Source organism: Melanerpes formicivorus, unplaced genomic scaffold, assembly GCF_026170545.1.
Source record: "Melanerpes formicivorus ecotype bairdi unplaced genomic scaffold, bMelFor1.0.p_v2 SCAF_7, whole genome shotgun sequence".
Classification (NCBI taxonomy): Eukaryota; Metazoa; Chordata; class Aves; order Piciformes; family Picidae; genus Melanerpes; species Melanerpes formicivorus.
The window spans coordinates 12,923,646-12,950,866 of NW_027142359.1; the positions used below are offsets into that span (position 1 = coordinate 12,923,646).

A 27,221-nucleotide genomic window follows, 5' to 3' on the forward strand; every position below is an offset into this window, starting at 1 on the left:
AGATTCGTGAAATGGAAATACTAAATAAAGCACCTCACTTGTATAGACTACTTTTGTTCTTCACTTAACTACATTCCTGATTTGCAGTTGTTATTTCTAAGTCCTTGTGTAATGTATGTTAGGAAGGTCCAGTCAGATGGATAACCACAATGGTCTTTGAGATGCCTCTGTGCTGATTTTGCTGCCATGTGCGTCCCTTTTATGAGATAGTGTGACCTTAGGGTTCTATGGCTTTGAAATCAGAAGCATTTTCATTCTGGATCTGTGTCATAGTTTGGATTTCTTTACTACTGTATGCTCTATAAATTCCAAATTACTCATTATGCTTCTGCTTCTAATGAATCATTTAACAGAGCTACTGTTAATAATGTCCATATTGCATGAAAGCCTAGCACGGAAACTTACTTTTGCAGTCTTTCATGTGAATAATTATGTGGCTTAAAGCTGTTATGTGGTAGTAAAATTAACTGTCATAAATAATTAATCCCCTGAAAGGATGGAATAACTCTGTCAATTATATATTTAGAATAGTCTGAAAAGGGGAGGAAAGTTACTCTATTTTTGTTGACATTGAAGTACATGTGTTAAAGGCAAGAGAAGAGCTTCTCTCCCACTGGCAGTTGTTTTTACAAAAAAAGAGATTACAAGCTTAACTATTTCAAAAATCTGTTAGATACTTATTAAAAATTACCACAATTAGTATTTTTTTGCAGTTTTTGTTCTCATGTTTCCAATCATCTACAATGTATGTAAAACATAATTTGATTCTCTTTTAAATCCTATTTAATTTTCTGTAATGATAGAGTCCGCCTTTCTGCTTGCTACTGCTGCTTAACAGACTGTCCTTTATTCTTTGAAAATGGCTCTGCTTTTTAGCCACTTTCTGCTTCCTCATCTTTATATTCTACTGTCAGTGAAAGGCTAATTATCATAACCCCAGTTTTGAGAAGTTGCATTTGTTTCTTTTGACTTCTTCTGGAGGAGGATCAGTCTGCCAGGAGAAAAGGCCAGGCTGTATTCCCTCAGATGACAGAAACCCAGCTAGACAGGGTTATTTTTTTGAGCTTGGTCATTAATTTTCCAGGTTGTCCATCTGTGAAGTCCTGATTATTCTAGACCCCAGAGTATTCTAGATTGTATATGATTGTCTTTAGGCAATTTAACATCTTTGGGTACAGGAGCCTAGATACAGAGAGTATTCAGAAGCATAATTGGTTTATTCTGGCTCTCTGTAGCAATGTGTTAATAACAGCTGTATCATGAACATCAAGATGTAAATCACAGGATCACAGGATGTTGGGGATTGGAAGAGACTTCTGAAGATCATCAAGTCCAACCCCCATGCCAGAGCAGGACCATAGAATCTAGCACAGGTCACACAGGAATGCATCCAGATAGGTCTTGAAAGTCTCCAGAGAAGGAGACTCCACAGTGTCTCTGGGGAGCCTGTTCCAGTGCTCTGTGACCCTCACAGTGAAGTTCCTCCTCATGTTGATGTGGAACCTCCTGTGCTGTAGTTTATATCCATTGCCCCTTGTCCTATCACAGGGTGTAACTGGGCAGAGCCTGTCTCCTCCCTCTTGACACCCAGCCCTCAGATATTTATAAACATTTATTAAATCCACTCTCAGTCTTCTCTTCTCCAGACTAAACAGCCCCAGGGCTCTCAGCCTCTCCTCATAGGGCAGTACTCCGATCCCTTAATCATCCTGATAGCCCTCTGTTGTACTCTCTTGAGTAGTTCCCTCTCCCTCTTGAAATGGGGAGCCCAAAACTGGACACAATATTCCAGGTGTGGCCTCACCAGGGCAGTTTTTGTTTGTTTGTTTGTTTTTACTGTGGCTGAAACTTAGGGTTTTGTTTGTTGTTTTTTTTCTACAAATCAATAATAATCTTTTTAAAACAAGACGTGTGGGTTTGCCTTTGCTTCCTCAGCAAAACCAGATCCTCTCAAACCCGGACCTGAGCCCAGCTCCCAAGTCCCACAGATGCCCTCTCAACTCAATGCCTTTATTCCAATCATTGCCTTCTTTATGCAGTAGCAGTTAGAACACACATAGATGTTTTGGTGACGTTTGTATATAGTTCAAATTTGACTATCAAATTTACATAGTGTCGAGCTGAACAAGGACAACATTTTATTTTGCAGGTAAAAAACATAATGAGAAAAATCTCAGTTTAGCATCCACCATAATTTGTAATGTAACTAGATTATGTATTTCTAGAAAAGTAAGATAATTTTTTTACTAATATTAATGAAAATTAAAACTGAGCTTTTTTTGCTCAGGTCTGTAAAAGATGGCAAAGAGCAACAAAGTTGGTGAGGGGTTTGGAACACAAGCCCTATGAGGAGAGGCTGAGGGAGCTGGGGCTGCTTAGCCTGGAGAAGAGGAGACTCAGGGGTGACCTTATCACTCTCTACAACTACCTGAAGGGAGGTTGTAGACAGGCTGATGATGGTCTCTTCTCCCAGGCAGCCAGTACCAGAACAAGAGGACACAGTCTCAGGCTGCGCCAGGGGAGGTTCAGGTTGGATGTTAGGAAGAAGTTCTATACAGAAAGAGTGATTGCGCTATGGAATGGGTTGCCCGGGGAGGTGGTGGAGTCGCCGTCATTGAAGGTGTTCAGAAGGAGACTTGATGGGGTGCTTGGTGCCATGGGTTAGCTGTTTGGGTGGGTTGGATTGGTTGATGGGTTGAACACGATGATCTTGAAGGTCTCTTCCAACCTGGTTTGGTTTATTCTAATAAAGGTTTATTCTAATAAAGGCGGAAATTACTTTGTGCTTGTATGAGAAAACAAATAAACCCTTTCTAATTTGTAATCGGATAAAAACTTGCACAATACAGTAGGGTTTATTTTTACCACAAGTGTTTCTTACCGATAATTTTACTAAGCTAGTGAGAATTTTTTTTTTAAATGAGTCTCTAAAGAGCAGTAAATTTCTTTGTAACAACCAGGTAGTGGAAAGAACAAAATCAGGTCTTATGAATATGGTTAATATATACTTGTAACCTGATTTTAAAACCCCATTAATTCAAGTGTCTGAGCAACTTTAGCACAAGAGGAAATTACCTCAAGTTTCACCAAGGGAGGTTTAGACTGGATACTTGGAAAAAATTTCTTCATGGAAAGGTTCATCAAGCATGGGAACAGGCTGCCTGGGGAAGTGATTGAGCCACTGTCCCTGGAGGTGTTTAAAAGATTTGTAGATGTGGCACTTAGGGACATGGTTTAATGGTGGATGTGGCAGTGCTAGGTTTATGGTTTACAATGATCTTGAAGGCCTTTTCCAACCTAAATGATTCTATGACTTATGATTTTTCTACTACATGTACTAAATAGTGATGACCTCCAGAGATTGCCGGTGAACATGTAGCAGAATTCCAAAGGAAGTGGGGCTACCATTGCTTTTCCCCACTTTAAGCATGAGAAATATCTCTTTTATAACTCTCTGATAGCATGAGTAACCAAAAGTTATGAAAAACACTGAAAGCTGTAAGAACAACTAGAATTTCACTGAGTAAGAGCTAATATTCCGCCCCAAAATATTCTCATTACTGTAAGGCTGTACTTCCTGAACTGTAATGTGAGTGTGGGTGTGACATAAAACAATGCTCACAACACAGGATAGAAGAAATTAAAATCCTCTTAACTGCTACACTTAACATCTTGAAAAGTGCACTGAAGCTTGGGTGGGATGTAGAGAAACAAAAGTGTTTTAAGAAACTGTGAATCTTGGAACAAGCCAGTGGTTTTACCTGTCCTAGTTAGCATCATAATGGCTGATAGATTTTAAATACTGCCTCACTTAAGGGCTTTTTAAATAGAAAACATACAATCATTTTCCTGCAAAATATGAGATATTTATATTTTGGGTTTTAAAGATGTTAATTTTGACTAGGGGAATCTTCTGGTATGCAAATGATGAACATAGTTTAAAGAAGATTTCTGGAGTGAGGCAACAATTTTTAATTAAACTTTTTCCTTGACACTCCAGATGAAATGAATTGACTAACCTGCACATAAGACAATCAATCCTCTCTTTAAGCCTACAAAATTTCCTTTAAAAACAAGCAAACAAACAAAAAACAACCCAGCAAAACAAACCCCAAACAACAAAACCAAAACACAACAGAAAATGAATGACTTTGTCAAGTTCCGACTTACGCAAATACAGCATAGCTGAGCCTCACCAAGTAATGAAACTGCTGAGTCTTGTGGTGCTGAGTAGTCAAGTTAATCACAAACTCTTGAATTTTTCTTTTGACAGATCTGTACCCCAGATTTGGTGGTGTTTCTGGCATGTTCCAATCAAAGACTGAAAGAAAGGTTACTGAAGCGTGCTGAGCAGCAAGGGAGACCTGATGATAACCTGAAAGCCACTCAAAGACGACTAATGAATTTCAAGCAGAATGTCATTCCATTGGTTAAATACTTCCAGGAAAAAGGGCTAATCATCACAGTAAGTTATTTGGCATATACCTCTGAAAACATAATTATTATTGTGGTTATACTTGGGTTCTTAGACCTTTTGCTTTAAGATAGGCCAGGCAAATCAAATTATAGTTTTGATATACACAATGGTGACTGAAAGCAAACATTTAGTGTGCTGAGAGAGTATTCTCTGCAAAATGCAGTATCAGAGTAAAATTCATATGCATGTAGATGACATGGTAAGCACCATGTCATCTCTTTGTCACAAGCATAAATTGCTTCACCACCTACCAGCAAACCCTCTGTTCAGAAATTACTTGCATGGAACAAGTGCGTGATTTGAAGCACTGATTACTGTCCCAGTGCCAAAAGTTTCATCCCTTGCAAATCACCATGTGGTTTTTTTGCGTGGTTGTCCTGAGAGGGAATGGCAACAGAAAATAATTACATTCTAACAACGCGTTTCTTGGGTTGGATTAATTCAGTACAGGTTCTTCGGGGAATAAATGTATATGGCTGTTGACTGACTCTAGGAAATAAAATGTCCTTAGACTATCATCATTGCTTAAAAGTGTATTATTATGTGGCCTCCTACAAGCTTTACTGTGCCAGATAAAAATTTTGATGACAGGAAAAGTGCACCTCTTGGATATCAGTAAGAGTATGGATTTCTGCAATATTTAAGGCAAGCAAAATTACCTCTAAACACAGGACATACCAAAAGCTGCATTCATGAAGTACTTGATGGAAGAAATACTTTATGGAAATAGGCCTAGCAAGTGCTGGTGAAGTATTTAAGTGCATAATAATGACAAATTCAATGAGCAGCTGGCAACAGTTGAATTACTGACCTGTTCTAAATGACATATTTTGTTTGGTGTTAATAGAGCATAGAACTTGGTACCATATATAGTACTGTGAAAGCACAGATGGCCTTTTTTTTTTCTTTTGATAGCCTAAATAACCTAGAGAGTTGACATTGGTATGGTCTCCTCAGAGCAAATATGACTAATTTTGTGTGCTGGTCAGATTCACAGTGGGCCAAAGTATGCTTAATTGTAAAGTCATCTAATAATGTTGGTAGCCTTAATAATGCCCTTCAACATCTCTCTGAATTTCAGAATTAAAATCCCATGACATTATAGCATTGTTTTCTCCAGAGAATATATGTTCTATTTGAGAATTTTGATTAACTCTGCTTGGAAGGGTGAGAGGACTGGAAGGAAGTGTGTATTTTGTGACATTTCCATAGCCTTTACAAGTGCTCCTCCTATAGAAAACACACTTAGCTCATCAGAGAAGATGTGCCTTTGTAGATAAAGCATGTAAAACAGAAGATGGTTTTCTTACTGAGGTTTCATTTTCTGTTTCTTAGCTCTGTTTCTCGTGAGTTCTAAAGATAATTCGAATTGCAGTATTTAATTTCTTTTTGGAGGAAGCAGATGTTTGTAATAGGTATAGAAATGGTAACATTATGTTAGTGCCCACTACAGGACAGGGAAATAGCATATTCTTAACATACTGATGGCACCATGTAAAAAAAAAAAAAAAAGTCTTTAATATGAGAATAAAAATCTGTAAGACTTGAATTTACTCCTTAAGCATGTGGTATCTGCTCAAAGCATGCTAATACACAGAGATCTAGAAATTACTGTAGATTTACATTGGTGTAGAAAGTTAAGAAAATTAGACTTTGGAAGAGAGACTCTCTTGTTCAGTTGTCATTAGAGCTGCTACAGTGCAGTTGTGTTTCCCTTGTTAAAAAGCCAGGATGCATTAGTAAAGCCAAGCCCTGAGAGTTAGATGCATGAGTAATGTCATAGCCAGTGGACAAAAGGATCACTTTCTGTAGATGATAAAGAAGGTAGATGGCAGACCTCATTTCCATAGGACTTAATTACATGTGGAAGATAACATTTTGCACTTGCTGAAGGCAACTAAATTGGTGGGGGATGAATGAGTAAAAGGAGTAGCTGGGAAGGGAGTAATAAAAAGACATTAAGCATGCATACTCCAGAGCAAATAAGCAACTGGAGCGTTTATTAAAAGCACATGACCTTGAAACAGAGGAAATGTGCTGAGTTGACACAGAAAAATATATACTGGAGCAAGTTATAAACTTTTACGTGTTTTGGGTTTTTGATGGTTTTTTAAATGGTAATTTTGTCACCATTTGTTCTTTTTCCTTAGTGCTCGATTTACAAAGCAGTATTATCTATAGAGTTTTAACATTCTTCTGACAATGTAATTTCTTTTCATGCATTGATTTTGTTGGAGATTAATTCATCTGATGGGAAATCTAAGGATCTTTCTGCCAACTTCCTGTCCTATTTCTTCAGGGAAACATGAGTGGAGATAATGGATTCTTTTCTTACTCCAAATGGCTTTGATCCCATTGTATTCACTGATGAACTTGAGCTCTCTTTTGACTTTGAAAAATGCCCCACCATATAATTTTCATTGCTTTTCATCAGTGGAAAAGACAGTTTTTCTTAGGAAGCCATAGAATCCAAGAACTGTTGCAGTCTTCACCACCACGTTCTCCTGGTGGAAGCCTTTTCAACCTATCCTTACTAGTATGTATCTGTATAATGCATATGTAATATTAACACTTCTACATATATTTGATGCACTTGTGCATGCTATTTCCTTACAGAAGGAGGAAGCAAGAAAGAAAATCATCCTGCTGATTATAACATTGAACCTGGAAGGCACTGAAATACAATGTGGAGGAGACCAGTGTAAGAAGTAGAACAGTGTAAAATAGAATTACAGTAGCCTGATTCCTAGAGGAGTGAGTCTTTGAGGCAAGGTCAGTGTTGACCAGGAAGGAAAAAAAGGATTTACATTTATCTTAAATCCCTACCTGTACCTTGACACTGCTATTCAAAGCTCAAAACCTCAGGTATTTTTTTTTACCCAGCATCGTACTTCTACTCAGGGGAAAGAAACAAACCCAATTGTCTTATGGAGAGTTAACATTCTATAACTACGACTCAGATGCCACAACTCAGATTTTAAACATCTACTTAAAATATTGTTCTTCATAAACAAACAGACCCATAGGAGAAAAAAAAAAAAATCACTAAAATCTAACTAAGTACAATTAATGAGCAGATATTTGATATAATTATAGTCCACTGTTAGACACCATATAAGCAAGAAAATAAAAATCTAAATTACCAAAGAATGCTAATTTTCCTGCTACAACAGTTATTCCATACTGTTTTTTACATGTTTTGCTTAAGTTAACAGAATTTGAAAACTCTTTGTCCTTTTCAGACCTAACTGGTTAGCTTGCTTAGATGTAATATATATTTTCCCCTCATGATCTTTTAACAATTTTATACAGTGCAGAGCCTATGCTTGTTTGCTGCTCTGTATGCCTTAAGTTTTCAGTCTGTGCATGGTATCCCTATTCTCGGTCTGATCCTGGATTCTGTTTTCAAGGGAAGAATTGAGAGCCCCATCTACAGTACTTCTAAGAAATGGGAAGATATATCTCTGTCCTTTCCGAAAAAGTCCTTCTTTGCAATAATGAAGTTTGAATATTCAAGATCTTGGATTGCTGTTCAGATTGAACAGATCTGTAAACTTACTTAAAAGAAGTAAATATCTGATATTTTCATTAATGCAGTCGGTGTTTAAAATTTGTTTAGCAGTTTGTCGGCGGGTCCCACAAATCAAAACCTGATTTAAGTCAAATTTAATTTCAGCAGTTATCAAGACAATAGTAATGGATATCACAGCACTGGACATGGAGTCTATAAGTAGCTGCATGTGCTAGCATTTATTGTATCAGTGACTGCCAAAAACTTTATGTACTTTTTTATCTAGACAGTAATTAAGCCACAGATTACCAGGGGGGCAAGTTATTAGTTATATTAAATTATAAAAGGGAGGAAATGTACATGCCCAGATGATCTGCAATTATTCTAATGTCTACCAGAGGATTTCAGTTCTGTACATAGTTTAATCCATCCCCATATCCTTCCTGCCACCTAGCAATTATTTAGATGAATATATTAGCATGTTACTGTATTTGGTCCCAGGTGCTCATGACAGTTGGTACATGTACACAGCCATGTCAAATAGAACAAGACTACTACTGAGGTCTGGTCATGGGGAGAGAACTTAAAAATAGTAAGAGTCAGTGTATGCAAACTTCCAGACAGTGTTTGCTGTCCGGTTAAAAATACCTAAGTGGTTCATATCGTTCACCTTTGAAAATCATTGTTAGGTGCTTTGTTATTTTGGCAATGGTACCCCTGAATATGCAGTGTGGTGTCACTTCACTTTTAGCACTGATCTATAAGGGCTTCCCTCTTTTTTTTTTCTAATGATAATGAAAAAGTAAGGTGAAGAAAGAAAAAATCCTAATCTCAAGGTAACTAAAGTGCTTTAAAATACTAGCTGGCTTTGAAAAAATGTGCCATGAGTTTCAAATAGTGAAGATTTAATCCTTCTCCCTACCCTCTCACCTAGCACCCCAGCCTTGATAAACTGTGTTTCAGGAGAAAACTGGGCTGTGCTAGCTGAAGGTCTAGTCCAGCACATAGTTATCTTCTGGTTAGAACTTGCTGTTAAAAAAAGATTACTATTAAGAGAATAACTTAAGAACCAGCTGAAAAATAAAACTGAAAACTTTTATATTGTTTTGTCAATTTCAAGATATATTTCTCTTTTGGACACTATATTGATTCTTCATCATTATAGACCTGTTCGTATGAACTACCTAGCCTTTAACAACTGTAGGGTCAGGCTTGAGGAAATGGCATTCACTGACCTTTGAATAAATTACTGTGATATAAAAGTGTGTGGAAAGTAGCCCTGAGGAGAGAGACTTGGGGGTGCTGGTGGACAAAAAGCTCAACATGAGCTCTCAATGTGCACTTGCAGCCCGCAAAGCCAATCAGATCCTGGGCTGCATCAGGAGAAGTGTGGCTAGCAGGTCGAGGGAGGTGATCCTCCCCCTCTACTCAGCCCTGGTGAGACCCCACCTGGAGTACTGTGTCCAGTTCTGGAGCCCCTATTACAAGAGGGATGTGGAGGTGCTGGAACGTGTCCAGAGAAGGGCCCTGAGGATGATCAGAGGGCTGGAGCACCTCTCCTATGAGGACAGACTGAAGGAGTTGGGGCTGTTCAGTCTGCAGAAGAGAAGGCTCCGAGGTGACCTAATTGTGGCCTTCCAGTATCTGAAAGGGGCCTATAGGAAGGCTGGGGAAGGACTTCTCAAGATCTCAGGTAGTGATAGGACTAGGGGGAATGGAATGAAGCTGGAGGTGGGGAGATTCAGGCTAGATGTGAGGAGGAGGTTCTTCACCATGAGAGTGGTGAAACCCTGGAATGGGTTGTCCAGGGTGGTGGTCGAGGCCCCGTCCCTGGGGGTGTTTAAGAGCAGGCTGGATGAGGCTCTGTCCAGCCTGATCTAGTGTGGGGTGTCCCTGCCCATGGCAGGGGGGTTGGAACTAGATGATCCTTGTGGTCCCTTCCAACCCTGAATGAAACTATGAAACTATGAAACTATTCTAAGTAGAAAACTCTTTTATTTATTTCCCACCAGATGTAGGGAAGTTTAGAGAACACTAAACTAGAGAACACTCAACTATAGCATGGTAGACCATAATGAATAAACCATTGTAGTATTTATAACGTTATGTCCCTAACTCTAAGTCACAAACAAAATCTCCCACAGAATAAAGCCTCTTTGCCTACAAAAAAATGTTGGGTTTTCTTTTCCCCCTCTACTGACTCTGTAAAATTGTTCTCTGTCATAGGGATGAGGTGTATTCTTGAGAAAAAGGAATGAGAATTTAAAGGATAGTAGATAATGCTGACATAGTGAAAAATGACAGCACTGTACCTTTTTTTTGCTGCTTATATGCAAGAAAAAAAAAAGGTACCTATTTTTATAAAATGAATCCACCATTAGCAATCAGCCATGCTCAGTAAAGTAAAAATTTTGACTATGCAATGGTTTTTGCTGTTATGTTTTTATCAGGTGAAAAAATTATCAGAGATGAGAAAGGCAAGATAATAAACAGGGTATATATGTCCAGATAATCTGTATTTCAGAAACTAGTTATTTGTATCAAATCAAAATCAACTTTAGGAAGATAGGAGGATAGAGTAGAGGTTGGCTAGAAAGGGAAAAGAAATTGTACTGCAAGTCTGTACTGTGCCTTATTCAAACAGATTTTAAATCACTACTGTTCCCACTCCAGCGATACCCCCTGCCCAAATATTGGTTGTTTTGAAAAAGGTCTTTAGATCTCTACTTTATCTGAACTTACCCAGTCTGGATACTGGTGTAGTCAGTGGAGAGGCAATCATTGGGTTACAAAAAATCTTTCAGTCACAGTTATTATAGCTGTTCTCGGAGAGCTTAGCTGTTCTTTATAGAATATATCTGTTGGTCTAGAAAGAAAAAAAATAAATAGAGAGCTCATCATCATAGCAGTGGAAGTTTCTCTTACTAGAGACACAATTGGGCCACTTTGCCTTATTTACAGTAATTCCATGCAAACATAGTGCTTCAGTGTCAACCTTGTTATGTTGATAAGTCTGTGTGTATTTCATAAAAACCAACAAACTACACTTAGCAAGACAAAAATGCTAAATGTTAAAATAAGGCTCTGGACTTTATTTAAACAGCCAGAATGGGGCAACATCTTGTGGCATAAAATGCTGATTTCACTGGTGTCTTCGTTGTCTCACTTTTCCTTTTAGGGAATTTACCATGCCTATGCGAAACATTAAAATGGTGCTCAGATTAGTCAAAGAATTAAAGAGAGCCCAGAAAAGGCAGCTGAAATTGGAAATGGATTTTGAGCAAAAATTTTGATGTTAAATAGTCACGGGTGAGGGAAGTATCTTACATAGCTGTCTGCAATCATCAGCATCAAGCAAGCCTAATGGCTGTCAACTGTCACAGAAAAATTCCCCATGGAACTGTGTTATATAAACTTTTATCTTGATTTGGCTAAAAAGGGGGGTTTGCTATAGCCTTATACACTGAAGTGAACCTTGACTACAAGCTGTGATTTACCAATCCAGCGGTGAAAACATGTTATAATCCATTCCTAAAGTTTCTCCACTTCAATAGCTGCCCAAATCAATGTTTTGAGTTGGGCTTTTTATTTATTTATTCAGCTGTGAATGCAGATTCCAGTCTTTTCAGCAACTCTCAAGTTCAGCCAGACATTATGAATAGCAAACTGTTACACAGAAGCAGGATCTGAACCTCCACTCTGCTGCCGTGTCCCAATGGCAGCCACTGCCAGGCATCTCTCCCAAACCAGACTCCAAGATTCCAAGAATCTTCTCTTCTGTGAAGAATGTGCTTCTGGTTTGGTAGAATGAGGGATGACTAGCTGCTCTTGGTTTCATGGTGGTGGTACTTGCTCTCATTAAACAACCCTTAAAAAGAAAATTGAAAACTCCCACATCTCCTTCCCTGAAGTAACGCTAGGAATAGAGGCTGTTAGCCACCACCTCCCCCACGTGCTCTCACTTCTCCTCTGCAGGCTCAGGATCTCATTTACATGACATCTGATGACTTTGATCTTGCAATTTTGGCTGCAAAGTGATACAGACTTGCCAGGAATGGTTTCACCTAGCCTTGTCTGTATCTGAACACAGCCTTTCTCCCCACAAGTCATAGATGTGGGTTGGAACTTGCTTTGCTTTCTAGAGGGTACTGAACTGAGATCTTCCATTGATTGGCCCAGTGTTGCCAGTATGTTTTCAAATGCCTCTCAGTTTTTTTTAACAATGTAGCAGTCACGAGCAGAGTCTTGTAGGAGCATATTACGTGTGCTTTTAGCAGGTCTACTACAGTAGCTTTTCAGGATACTTCTGATTTCTTGGCCATGGCCAAGCGAGGGTGCAAAGAGGAACACAGGTAGCTTTGGATATCAGCTGGAGCAAAATGTCAGTGCTCTAGGAACTTTTCATATCAGACAAGGAATGTAAGCAGCTATTTCTGGGAACCTCAAGAACAGAGGTTTTATATGAGATTCAGGAGTCTTCTTCCGCTTTGCTGCATGGTTCCTAAATCTTTATCTGGCTTCTTGAATTTTTATGCTTATATAATCACCAAAAAATCCTCTGTACAGGGAAAATGAGGTGTGGGATGAGAAACAATTGCTATCTTTTTTTGTTGTTGTTTTTGTGACTCAAAGCAATGAAAGGTAAGTTGAAGCCTTGAACAAGTAATCAGATTTCTGCAGACCCTGAAAGTCAGCTACCTGTCATTGCAAATAAAGAGTTTCTGTGTCTCTTCCATGTTTGGTAGTATATTAAAACTGAGATATGAGAAAGAACCTGGGACTGTTTCCTGTGGATCTGCTGAATTAGTGAAAGTTTATGCATGCTGTCCTCACTGCTAGGTTTTACACTGTGGCTCAACACTATTTATGTGCTATTGCTTTGTGTGATATTTTGAAGAACATATAAAATAAGGTATGTAAATGACATCTATGTAGAAGTGTGTCTAACCAGTCTGTAAGTGTGTGCACATTTAATAGGGGAAAGGTAGGTGTATAATAGTGATTGGAATGGGCTGCTCAGGGAGGTGGTGGAGTCACCATCCCTGGAGGTGTTCAAGAGGAGATTGGACGTGGCACTTGGTGCCATGGTCTATTCATGAGGTCTGTGGTGACAGGGTGGACTCGATCCTCAAGGTCTCTTCTAACCTTAGTGATACTGTCATGCTGTGATAATTTGTGCAGACATGGAAGTATGTGCACCACATACACTTTCCAAGTATTAAAATATTTTCAGCCTCTGATTATGTGAGTTATGTCAACAAGTTAAGTATATCAGAAGTACTAATATCTGCCAGGAAAGGACCAAGCTTGGACACTTGACATCTGTATTCAAGCAAGAGGGCAAAGGAACCTTGAGGGTAGAAATTCTGTGCTGAAGTGCAACACTCTGTTGGGTTTTTTTTCCTCACTTTGGAAGCATAATGATTTAAATAAACAGCAGCTTTTAGAAATCAGCCCTTCCCCCTGTATACCCAGTAGCTTTCATGAAGAAACAGACTTGGGGAAAAAGCAACAACAACCACCACCCCACCCCCCCCAAAACAAACAAACAAACAAGCAAAACACCAAAAACCAACCAACACCAAACCAAACTTTGACAGGTCTGTCTATAGAGTTAGCTTCTGGTGAGTGGATGGGCCAAACCAAATTCAAAACTCCAGAAAGTGAGAGGGAATGCTGTTTCTGACAGCCGTACTATCACAGATTTTATCCATTTCTGGTACTATGAAAGCCGATACATGTTTAAAATTAACAGAAGTTTTTTTACAGATCTGAAGCTGAAGCTGAGATAAGTAATTAAGCCAAGTTATCATGCAGTGAAACGAACTGCAAGAGATACTTAGAGTAACATGCCCTACATATTCTTCAAGTTATTTTAAATGGTTCATCTTAAGGTAATTATGCTGTGTCCTTTGGGTAAATATTAGCTTCTAGCTTTTTTTTTTTGTAGCTAAAGTGATGCTAAAAGAAGATTCATTTTTCTTATTTAGAGGAGACATATGAAGAAAACAGCTTGGAAAAAATTCCTTTTCTGGCAAGCCTTTTTGTAGTGAATCAGCAATATTTGACACCCACAGGCAAACTTTCCTATTCTAAACCATACCAGATTTTGTAAGCAGAAGAACTACAGTTGCATTTCAGCCATGCCTTGCTGTAAATGTTAAAATACCACTTTCTTACCAAAATTTCTATTAATGATTTCCAGTTCTGATTACTAGATCCACCAGCTCTAGTGGATCTTCTTAGTGAAAAGTTTATAGTCAGTTGACTTTCCAGTTTTATGACAAAACCATTTTGCTGCCATTTGATCAGAAAAAAAAAGGAATGGATATCAGCTCATGCAAGTTGCTGTCTAAGCAGAATCAAGATGATCTTTCAGCCTTCAATCTCACAGTCCTATTATAATGTTACTACCTCTGGTGACTTGTGCCCTGCAATTCCAGTATAATCTTTCAGTCTTCACTCTCATGGTCATATTAAAGTGCTACTGCATCTGGTGGCTTGTACCCTGCAGTTGCAGTATTTAACAACCTTATTTCCTGAATCTTGAGCTGGTATCATTTCTTATACATATGGCAACTGAATGTTTGTTCTGATAACCATACTAAACTATGATTCAAATGGATGAAATGAGATTGACTGGACAGGCATCCAGTCATACCATCTAGTATCATTCTGTAAGTATTGAAGCTTTTGCTCCTGCTCCTCCTTTCTTGCAGATGTACTGCACAAATGAGAGGGGAGACATTAAAAATTACATTTTCTTAGTTTTTAATGCATCATAAAGATAAATGTATTCACATATGTGAATGCTCAGGTATTGTAATGATGGAAGTGTCAAAATGAAGAAGATGCTCAGAATGTCAGCAGAAAGTCTGATGTAGTTAATCTTCTGGACCTATTCTGGCATATTTATCTAGCTTTCTGAAGTCATAATTTGGATTTAGGCTCAACAAAACAGGGACATATGCAGCTGCAGTGTTGGTGAAGAAAGCTGAGAAGCTGCTCAGGGAACACACTACACTAGACAGTACTAGTGGGAACTGGTGTTTTCCTCTAGTATGTCTTCTCCTTTCCAGAATATCCTTTTGAATCTTTCTGATACCTCATTGGAGAATTATTTTTTCGTCTAAAAATATCTGAAAAATGTCTACCATGTAGTGCTTTGAAGAAATGTATGAAATATTTCAGAATTAGGAAAGCCCACTCTCGTGTTAACTCAGCACTTCAGTGAAGTAGTGCATCCCTGCTTCTTAAATTCACTGATACACACTAGATCAGGTAGCCACTAAGCTATTTTGTTCCTTGTTACTGTGGTACATCATTTAATGTTAGCACAAACATCTCTGCATAGGTTATATCACACAGATACAACCTAAAATTCATGGCAAAGACACTGTTGTCAGTCCTCTGAGGTTTGTCTTTGCTGCAGCTAAACATGTTTCCTTTATCCTCTTGTGCAGTTATCATCCCTCCTGCTCCCAAGTTTAACATTTTTACCTTTACATCTGATGCAGGACCGTGGTTTGTTTCATTAATACCCAGTAAATATAACTATCTATTCACTTTGTTGTCATGATATCGTGTTCTGCTTTTCAGTGGTCTAATAAAAGGGGAAAAGGATCCTCACAAGACATGACTATAACACGGCAATCACAATTATCATTGTAATTCTTTGTGAAGAACTGTTGTGTGGTTAATTTCCTTTTATGACAACGTAGTCATTCACACCAGTCATAATATAGCAAATAAAGGACTTAATGGGTAAAATGTGGCTATGAACAGTTATTTACATATCTAGAATTGTTAATACATATGTTACCTCTTAATCCATTTTGCTACAAATATAATTGCTAAAATCATGGTGGGTTTACGTTAGTTTCATTATCACCTCCACCAGATTTTAACTCCTGTCTTTATAATCAGAATGTCAAATTGAAGCTACATGTTCATGTTTTCCATACTAGTGCTTCAAAATTCTCTACTCTGTCTAGATTCTCAGGTCTTATCTTTTCTTGCATTCTACCATCCATTGTGTTTGGTAACAATACAGTTTTTGTAATGCCAAGGTCATCTTCCTCTCCTGCCACTGCAAGATACCAATTAGGCAGTATAAAGACATACTTTTCACTAGTTTCCTACTGTGTCCTGCCTCCTGTGCGTTTTTGGTCTGCTCTACTGAAAAGAGCTGACTTATGTATAAATGCAGATTCCTTACTAAAAGGGAACTTAGAATGTGAGCCACAGAGATTTTAGTCAAGTTGCTTATTAATTTTTTTCATGCCTTAATACACCAAAAACAAACAAAAAACTGAATCCTTTTTATATCTGCACCTGATTGCAAGAATTTCACTGTATAGATTCTGTTCAGTATAGATTGACATAAACCCAAGGCAGCTGATTTCTGTTTCTTTTACAAGACATTATCTCTGCCATCCTTCAGGCTATGTATGTCACCTCAGTCTGTTTTAATGGCCATTAAAGGCTTTGTGGGTACTATAGCTTTCATCTCTGACCCTATTCACGGGGTGCAGGACACAAATGAAATCAATTCCTGTACTGTGAACAGAGGCTTTTCTTCATTTATGGGATTCGTATTCTCTCGTATCTCTTGAACATCAGAAAGAGCTATGTGCATTGTAAAATGAGTTTCATTGTAATAACTATTTGTTACATCTTTCAACTAAAGCCAGAAGACCACTCCTTAGAAAAGTCACTAAATGTAATCAGATGAGTGTAACACAGAATGAGTTAAACACAGGTGGATATTTTCTCATAGTCTAGGTTAGGACCATGTCAGTGTTTCTTGGAAAGATGTGTCTTCTAAAAGCCATAGCTTAACAATGAGTTACATTACAGAGAGCTTTCATTTATTGGACAGCTGCACAACAATTTTTTTATAACTCCATTCTGGTAACATACTTCATAAATATTAATTAATCCTTAAGTTAAAGGTTACACTTGCTCTTTTTACATTGAGCAAAGTTTAAGAAAATAGTGCAAAATTCCTTTTTTCCCCATGAATTGTACAAGAATGGTGAACTTTGCTGATTTAAAAAACAAGTGCCCTGATAAAATATTTGCTAGGAAATGGCTGACATTTGAGATGTGACACAAGACTAAATCTGATCTTTTCCGAGTGCATGTTTTACCTTGAGGATGAAAAAGCATAAATAAAGATTTTAGGCAGGGGTAGAAGCTTGTGATTGTTGACTGGTGTAAGGATGTGACACAAGTATGTGTAAGAGAGTCACTCTACCTAAATTATTTCCTTATCTACAAGTTGCACAGCTCTAAGAGATGTGTATGTAGAAAACCTTTTGAAAATTAAATCACAGACACGTACCCAGGAGCTTCATTACATGAGGTAAGAGACTGTGGAGTTCACAGGGAATCAGTTAAAACAATATCTGGTGGTGCAAAACCAATAGCTTGCAGAACCAGCTTATCTAAACAGGCTCTCTGTAGACTCTAACTTGATGCACTGGAGGAAGGAGAAAGTCAAGAGCATCCCAAGACCCAGTGGAAGGCTTTTAGTGGAAATGGAATCTAGTTTGTTCAGTGTAGACTGGTCCACATTTGCTTGATGGGGTATTTGTATATACTTAGTTCCTTTACTCCCTTGGCATAATGCTAATACAGACTAACCATTGCAAATAATTAGGATCTGTATCTTTTTCAATAGAGAGTACTCTCCAAAACTTGGCAATAATGACTGAATGGAATGCAGTATTCTTTTCAACTTAAGACTTTGAAAAGTAGTTTTAAGAACTAGCATATCTGAAACGTTTTGTAAACGCTGCACATCTTCTCTTTATTCTATTAATTGTCACAAGTGTTATAAATAGCTATTATTCTAGAAAACATTTGAGTTCTAGTAAGTACTACAGTGCTGGTAAAGGTTGAAAGAAAGAGGTACACCTTCTATACACTTTGACTGTATTACAAAAGCCAATACTTGATTTTATGATTTGCTGACCATGTTTTGACAGAATCCCAGTAAAAATTAATATCACTATACAGCTGTAAGGTTATGCTTGTTCTGCTAAAATAATCGAGGGATGAGACAAAAAAACCACTATACTAGCACAAGGCAGGTAACTAAAAGGTAGAAGCTTCACAGGTATTTGTCTGTCATTTCATAAGGTGACACTGAATACAACAGTAGTGTGAGAAATGCCATGGTGCAATCCCAGAACAGAAGAATAAGCAATGGTGAAGGAGCTACAATACTGGAGAATACTAGCCAGAAGCTACTTTAATACAGATACCACCACCCCAGTTTATAAAATAACTACTGTTCAGTAAGTGTGAAGTAGGTGATTCTAATTAAATATATTAAAAGTTATAATTTTCTGAGTAAATTGAAGCAATGGTTATTCCTAGCAGTCTTTACAGATGATATATAAACACTCAGTATAGCTCTTTAAGCTTGCTTTTGCAATAAACCATTGTCATCTCAACAATGTATTAATGCTATGGTATTAGACCACAGGTGTTCAGAATGTCAGTCTGTAATTCAGTTAGTTCAAAAGAGCAATTAGTGGACAGCCAAAGCTAAAGTTATGAAATAGTAAAAGAAATAATGTGGTGGCTTCAATTTGATCTTTATTGTTTGGGGCTGTTTTTTTTTTCACCCTTCTCCTGCAACACACTGTTGTCACATTGCATGCTTGACAATATCCCTATCCCTTCTGAGACTTCATTTCCCTAGTGAGGCTAAATGAGCTGCTCTAATCTTCTGCTTTGTACTTTCTATTTCCTTGATCAATATAGTGGCCACTCTATTACTTGTTGATGACACATCCCTTGGACATTTCTCATGCTTTGGGTTGGTGTTTTTTGGTTTTGTTTATTTGTTTTCCAATAAACCCATTATGTTATTTAGCACTTCCATGAAGTGTTTACTAGCCCCTGGATAGAAATATTGTCAACAGCTTTTGAAGAGTTAAATAAGTTATGTCCAATCGGTTCCACTTCATCTTTTTTTTTTTTTTTTTTCTTCTTTCTTTTGGTTATGATACATAAAAAAAATGCTTTCAGCCTGCATAATCACGTGGGATTTTGTCCTACATTTGTTTCCAAAAACTACATCCTAGATGCAAGAATGTCGTATTTCATGATGACTAAAGCAATGGTTTCTGTCAGTATCTCCTTAGCTTGCCAGCTTTCATTTAAAAATCAGATAGTCTTCTTTGTGCTCTGAAACAACATGTTCCAATAATTCAGGCAGCTGAACAGAACTTTTTGGTACAGAAATTAAAATAGCAGTATGCTCACTTCTTGCTGCTGGAAACAAATTCACGTCCTTCCTGAGGCAATGCAATTGGAAGTTGGTTTTATGAGACCATCCTGAACTCAAACTGACATTTACTGAGTATTATCCTAAGTTTGGTATGAGTCATGCTTCTAGAGATAAATAATTTATTTCATAGAAATTTAGCACACTTTAGCTCAAGGTGTCCAAGGGAGGGCTGATTGTCAGGAATTCCTGTACTGTTTACAAGGTTTGTTAATATAGAGACCACCAGTGGAAACACTGCTTATCTTGGGTCAGAATTTATTTAAATACAAAGGAACTGTTTAGCTGGGAAGTAAAATTAATTTTTCTCTTGCAAAGAAAACAGGAAAGTTAATAAATTTCATGTTCTAAAACTTACAGTCTGAAATTTTACTTTGAGTAACTTGAACTACTGCTGATGAAATTATTTATATTGCTAAGGTCTTGCACATACAAATGTCAATTTATTTCCTGAATTAAATGAACATTTTTCATGTGATAACACCAGAGCAGCTATGTATAAGTACTGTGTACTTGCTCTTGCATCTGAGTCATGAGTTCTTGTGCTTTATTTAGTTATATTGGCAGTTGAAATTCAGGCAGGACGTTGCTTGTTATCTTTTAGTTTGAGGCAAAATGCAAACTACCACTGAAAGAAAGGAGCATTTACAGGAAGAAACATCTTTTATTTCCCAGTGTTTCTCAATCTTTGTTTAGGTGCCCATTTGAACTACAGTTATTGCTTGGCCAGACCTTTCTGGGGAAAGAGTGCTCCTGTATATTTATTTGGGGTGCCTGTCTGTAATCTGCATGTGCTGTGGGAGCTGATGCCAGAAAACCATTTAGGTTTATTTTAAACAAAAGGGACACTGACACAGGAGCTCCAGGAGCACTACAGGTAAGGGAAAATGCACATTTAGAAAATGCCATTCAGGAAGAAAAAATCTCTGTGCAAACAAACATATTGGTTAGTGTCCTGTAGCTTTAGGGCGCATTCCCTCTGAGAAGCACTGTTACCCTCAATATTTAAAATTAAATGTTTATTTGAACATATTAATAATCAGAGCTGTTTCACTGAACAGGGTGCTCTGGAAATGGGGACATTCCTGTACTTGTCTCTTGTGGTACTGGGTGAAACAGGGGAATTAAGCTGTAGCAACTGGGCCTTCACTTTTTCCCAAAGAGTATCTTGGATTATATGAAATAGGCTAAGCTCCCAGGAATTTAAGGAATTTAAGAGGGACACATCCAACCCTTGTCTTCCAATATTAAGGTGGAAGAAAAGCTAATAAAGGACAAGCATTACTGCTGTAGAATGAAGAAAACAGGCATTTGAGAAAGAGTTGGGTAGTTCTAGATTCCTGTAATAGCAAAGTGATAACCACAGCTGTTACTGACTGAACTTGATGCAACTTGTTTACACTGCTTTTTGTCGAGGTTTCAAGATACTGAATTAATGCTCATACTTGGCAACATCACTGTGAGCTCCAGTAATGTAAGAGGAAAGAAAAGATATTTCATGCTAAGACATAGAGAGGTGTTAAAGCTATATAAGGATACAGCCATACCTGACTGTAATCAGAAATGTCTTTCCCCTTCCTTTAGGGTTAGGTGCACTAAAGTAAAAATCAAATTATTTAAACTAGAACTAGTGGAGGTCAGAGTAAGATCATCTCTCCTTCAGGCTGAATGTTTTCCTGGTTTCTACAGAAACAGAATAACAAATAAATCATGAAAAATCTCCTAACTCAGACTGTAATTCAGTTTTCTATTCAAGCTCTTCAGTTCTGATCTGTCTTGATGCTTGACACCACTGTTCTGTTTCTTTATAATACCATTTGCCTCTTTGAAGGCACTTTCCTATAAAAGGTAAATGCATAGTGAAAATTACTCCAACAGTGGAATGCATATTCTTTAAAATAAGAAAAAGTAACTGTTTGTGCTTTCAGGGTAGAAAAGGACTATATATGTGCATGTGCTAAAAACATATCTTTGGTTTTAATTTATCTTCAAAATAATATAGTGGACTTTGCTACAGAAGCAGCTGGACAGATGCTGAAAATTTGCAGCTTGAATGCACAATCATTTGCAAAAGGAATATGCACATAGAGAATTTACACGTAGAGGTGTTGGCTATATTTCTAGCTTGAAAAGTTACTTCTAGAAGTCAACAAATCAGATAACCCAGAATAAACACAGCTCATGTCCCTTAAATACTATGTAAATTAATGCATGTGTTGCCTAATTCGGTTCCGATTCCTGATGATAACTTCAGAGAGAAATGCCATATTTATTTGCGGGGGCTATACAAATGTAGAGAAATGACTAACATTTTGAGTTGCTACTGACTGTAAAACTGATTTCAGCTTACAAAAGTTAAAGAGATACAAATACAGTGGAGGACAGTGCCTATCAGAAGCTCAGAACCCACTGAGGAAATGGAAAGCACAATGCAAAAATTATTTCAGAAAAAAAGCAGCAGACATCCAGATGAATATCCTTATTGGGGGAAAAAATAAACAGCCAATGCTCTCAAATATCTGACTAGATGGAAAGGCTTTGTGTCTTAGTATTATGAAAAGTATGCATACTCCAAAACCACTCTGTGGCACCACTCCCTGCCTCCATCAGCTACTCTGCCAAACAAGTAATTGCTTTCCCTTATTTGTTAATTTTCCACCTACCATATCAACATATTACTGACTTCTCCCCTCACCCTTAATCAAACCTAACTCTCCTTCAATTTGTTAATTTTCTACTCCAAAAGGGCCCATAATTATGTGGTGTCCTTCCCATCAACTGTCACCCCATATTGCCTGAAGCATTCATTTTTAACATCTGAAAACTGATATAAATGAGGGTGTTGCTCAACATGATCTCAGTGTAAAGACAGAGCCTCTCCTCTTTCTGCCTATCAAAAGCTATTACTCAAAATAAACCTAGAAAGACAGGCTATTACTTCTGCTTACTGTTGGTTGTTTCTTCAGATGTAATGTCTACTTGATACAATACTCTTCTGTATTACAAATATAGATGCTGGCGTAAGAGAGTTTTACCATGAAAGGAATTAATCTGTCAGAACGTCACTCTAAGTTCTTAGTTTAGCATGAAATAATTGAAAATTACTTTTAAGAACTAAGAAAACCTAAAGATTCTCTTTGGTAATAACTGGGAAATCATTAACAATGGAATTGCAAGTGTCCCAAAGTATCCTCTTTTATACTAATATGGGAATAGGCCAGCATCTAACAATTTTTTGCATTGCATACCAACTATGCTGTATGTAAAATAGAATTGTTCCGGGGGAAAGGAAATTATGAAAGATAAAATACACAAATCTGAAGAAAGACTGACATTACCGTTTCAGCTGTTACTCAACCCAATCTAGTTAAACATGTCCCCGCTTGGTGCAGTGTGGTTGGACAAGATGACCTCCAAGAGGCCCTTCGAACCCAATACATTCTATGATTGTAACTATAACAAAATCCCCCTCTCTGTTCAGGATCCATGTCTTTGTTTCCAGAGGAGCGAAGTAGGTTTGATCTGTCTGTGTGCATGGATGTGCATGTTTGTATTTGCATATTTTGTGGTATAAGGCAGTTAAATTAGATGATAGATTCCATTGTAACTCTGTATTTACCCTTTTTGAGGGTCATTTCAATTCTCACTGATGTTACTGGAAGATGTTATTTAAATTTAATAGTTTGGGGTTTTTTTCCTTACCGTACTAGATTATCTCTGCATGCCTAATCTGTTAAAAAATTACATTAGTTGATAGCTTCAAATTACACCTATTTTGAGCAAATGAATTTGAGATACACAAAAGCTAGCTGCAGCTCCTGCAAAACTGTCAGCTCCACTAAGGGCTGGTGAGCATTCACCCTCATGCTTGTTTACAAGTAGCACTTACAGCAATAGACACTTGGATGACAAGTGGAACTCGAAAAACGCTAATGATAGAGGTATAGGGGCTCTGCAATGATTTATGAATCCTCTGTGGAACTCTTGTGCTTGTGGATGATTCTAGATAACCCAGAGTATTCCTTAGGATTTTAATAATGGTGATGAAACCTCCCAAGCAGTTTCATTTCTAAATTTTTGCCTGATGACAATTTATGATCTCTGCTAATTGCATAACTTTTTGTAAACCACTGGCAAGCTCTAGTGTATGAAAATTTCACTTGTAGTTTTTCTTCTGTACAGAACATGGTCTTGTGTTAAAAAAAATACATTTAAAAAATGATATTTTAGAGTATTTGATAATAGAGATACAAAATGTTAGAACTAGGGAATGGATTACAGAGAAATCTCTCTCTCTTCTCTTCCAAATTTTGTAGTGCTTTAGAAGTTTTTAATCTGTGGACTTCTTGAAAGAGTACCATTAAAAGTATTTTGTAATGGGTAAATGTACCCTGAGCTCCCAGTGTGCACATTCCTGCTTCATTGCTCTGCTTATTATTTTTCCTATACAACACTTCAACTCTTCTTTCCTGTCCTCCCTTCTCAATGGTTGTCATCACACCATACTTAGTTTTCCTCGTGTATTTCTCATGCTGCTTTTTAACAGAAGGAAACTAGGGATGGAAAAATGATAAAAGAGATTTCTGTGTGGGTGTCCAAAAACTGTAAAGCAGCACGTATGCATTCAACTGCGTCTCACTTCACCTTTTAGTATTACCAAGGGTAAAATAAAACTAGTTCTTACTTATTTCCACTCTGTCAGAAGCAACTCCCAGTCTGAAAAAAAATGACTGAGTTCTTCTTATCATAGTTGTAGCCTCTGACACCTGAACATCATTATAACTTGCTCAGTCTTTATGCTACTAACTAAAGGATTGTTAGCTTTTCAAACAAAATAAATTCCAACACTTCAAGGACAGTGCTAAAATCTTACTTCTGAATTAGGCATCTCTTTTAAAAGCATGGGAAAAATGTGATACAAGAACCCACGTTCACCTTTTTGTGGCTTACCATCTTGTTTTTAATTAAAAAAAAAAAAAAATTTCTCTATTGCAGGTGATAATATATGGATGATTTGTCCACTTCCTAAACAATGATTGTGTTTCATTTCCATGGTTAGGTGATTTAGGGGTTATAAAGCCAGAAGTGACAGCTGTGGCTATGTAATGCAATTTTTAGTCCACAGACTTTCTTGAGTGAATTCCTATTTGAATCTGAATGTATTACTATTTCTCTGTCTAGGAACAATCTTTAAATTTTTTGAATCATGGGGAATCCCTTGCAAATTATGATTATAAGTAAAGAAACTGGGGTGAGAATAAAATTTGCTTACTTTTTTTTTTATGATCTCCCCTTATTTATTTGGGCTGTCACTTTAATCAGAACACCTGCAAAGACCAGCAGTATCCTTGGGGATGAATAAGTCCATAGAAGGCAGGGCCAGGCTGAATGACTGCACACTCACCTAAAATTCTAGTTAACTGCACTCTCCTTGATGCTTGTCCCAGTAGATGTGAGGAAGCAGATATGCACTTTTTCTTTCTTTCTTTTTTTTTTTTTTTTTAACTCAATACATGGTATTACCAAAACTCCTGTTTATGATCATGGACCAGTATGCATAGCAACGTTCAATAACTCCAACAACTTTTCTGAGAGGCTCCTTGCGTTGGCCAGGATTTTTTGGGTGCTTGTTTAGAAACACTAATCGTTTTCTCTCTGATGGCAGCAAGTATGACCTGGTTTCCCTAGACAATTACTTGGAATGCAGAAGACCTAGAAATTCTTTTCCAGCATTTTTATATGTAACACTGTGCCAGCATCAAATCCTCCAATGCAGTAATGTTTGTGTGAAGCTGGGATAAACTTTCAAAAAATTAATCATTATGCCAGTCCTATTTTTCTAAAACATATGTATAAAAAGAAGAATCAAGTTAAAGTAAGGTACGTGACTTCTACCAGTCATTTATTTCCTGAATCATAATGTCAGAGCAAAGCAAAACTATCTGAAACTCAACTGAAATGAACCCCTGGAGACATCAGAGAACTGCTCTTGTTCCTCCATGAATCCTTGGGGTGTGCTCCCCCAAACAAGGTGGGAGCAGAACAGCATGCAGTGTACCCACCGTGTGTTGGTGTGGTAAATTCACATTCAAATTGTGCTATATTGCCAATTCATCCCACAGAAGCTGACTGAGGAGAGTAGATAGCAGAAGTCTCTCATGATTTTCTTTGTCAATGGGAAATAAATCTTGGGAGCAGGACCATTCATAGAAGTGATGTGGAGATTGCTGCTGCACAGCTTCCATATGTGTGTGTCGGGACAGAGGACTTTACTGGATTCTTACCAAGCATAGCCCACAAATGTACTTCAGAAGGGTTTGTGAAACTCCTTGGCTCAGAGATTTAGGCTGTCTTCTTGTCCTCTGAGGTCCTCCCTCACCTTTTCCTGCCCCAACAAAACAAAAGGTACAAAAGTCCCATTAGTGCCTCCTTGAAGGAAACACTGTAGAGTTCAGACCTCAAACCCCCCTGACTTCTCAGGGAAGAGATACTTTACTTCTTCCTGCATCACTGGGGTAAAGATTGTATCAATTCGGATAATAATATAGTTAGTGTCCTGTGTATTGCAAATGTTTTTAGTGCCACATTTAATCTGTTTCTCTATAAAACAGAAGCCTTGACTATGATTAAACTGAGCCATCCATAAAAACACCAGCAGATAATAGTTGCAAAGAGATGTATTTTGAAGCAAGTATGGATTTATTTTCACTAGAGAATGCAATCTATTGATTCAGACATGTCTGCTAAAAAGATGAAGTTTTCTGCTCTTTCTTCTTTGTGGTTGAAGTTGCTTAAGTACCTTTTCTCTGTTTTATTCAAGCCTCCAATAATTACCAAAGGATTTAATTTTAAAATGTTTAGCAATGCAATGAAGTACAGAACTCATGCAGTTACTTAGTTTCTCTCAAAAATAATTTCTCTGTGAATGCTACCTTGCCTTCCTGCAGCTCAGGATATCAGAACTCTCATTTTGTGAGGGGAAAACGGAGTCTGTGTGCAAGCTTCAAATAATTCATTTTCTCTGGCTGACAATATAGGCTTTCATTACAAAAGCCAGATTTTTCACAGTACTGAAGCACAGCTGGTGCTCTTTGAGTGAAGGAAGTCGATGTTTCAAATTCTTTGAAGGTTCAGAACAGTTTGAGATTGATCATGTGTTTTTTCATGGTAAACTGGATTATTCACAGGAAGGCTACTAATGAGAAAGAAAGCTTGTCATGTCTCCAAGTGTGGTGTGACCTACACAGTGACAATTAGACACAACTTGAATTGAGTGGGTTTTACGCATACCCACAAACATCACGTTACATGTGTCTTGCCTAACATATCTAATGAAACATGTACTTTTTTTTTTTAAACCAAGAAATGGCAGAGGGAGACCTTATCCCCCAAATTCCTCAGACACAGACCAGTGCAGAAGAATTCAGGGATCAATACTCTTATTTTTAATCAACAAGAAAATTTCAAAGCTGCTCTTTGTACATGGACAATAAATTGTCCAACAGTAGCCCAGCAGCTTCATTTTAGGCACATCCTTCCACAAGGCTCAGTTTTGACAGAAGTTCCTAACAGATACATGCACTGAAAAGCAAAAGAACTCCTCAAAAATAGATAAATGTCTGCCCAGACAGATGGATAGCTGTGATGCATCACCTCAGGAACTTCTGAGTGGCCCTCAGGGTCATAGCCAACAACTCCATTTCTAGAACAAACAAGGAAACTCCATGTATTGATAATTATAGCAGGTTCAACTATGTTGGAACTGAACTTTAGGACCAAGCTAATCATAAAGCCTAGCATTAAGGCCTTAAAGATTTAAATCTGGATTAATACCAATTAAGATTTGAGCACTTGGACAGGTGTTGTTGGCAGCAGGCTTTCCACAATGGTTGCTGTTTTCTACTATGCTCTGGCACAAGTTTCCATATTCT

At 37.6% G+C, this 27,221-nt stretch overlaps 1 protein-coding gene across 1 annotated transcript in view; it reads left to right on the top strand.

Annotated features, from left to right (window-relative positions):
* The window catches only part of AK5 (adenylate kinase 5), a 92,573-nt gene that overhangs the window by 20,443 nt on the left and 44,909 nt on the right, over positions 1–27,221 (top strand). The window contains exon 6 of the mRNA XM_068141099.1: positions 4,274–4,465. Coding sequence (XP_067997200.1) covers positions 4,274–4,465 — 192 coding nt within the window. The remainder of the gene's footprint in view (positions 1–4,273; positions 4,466–27,221) is intronic.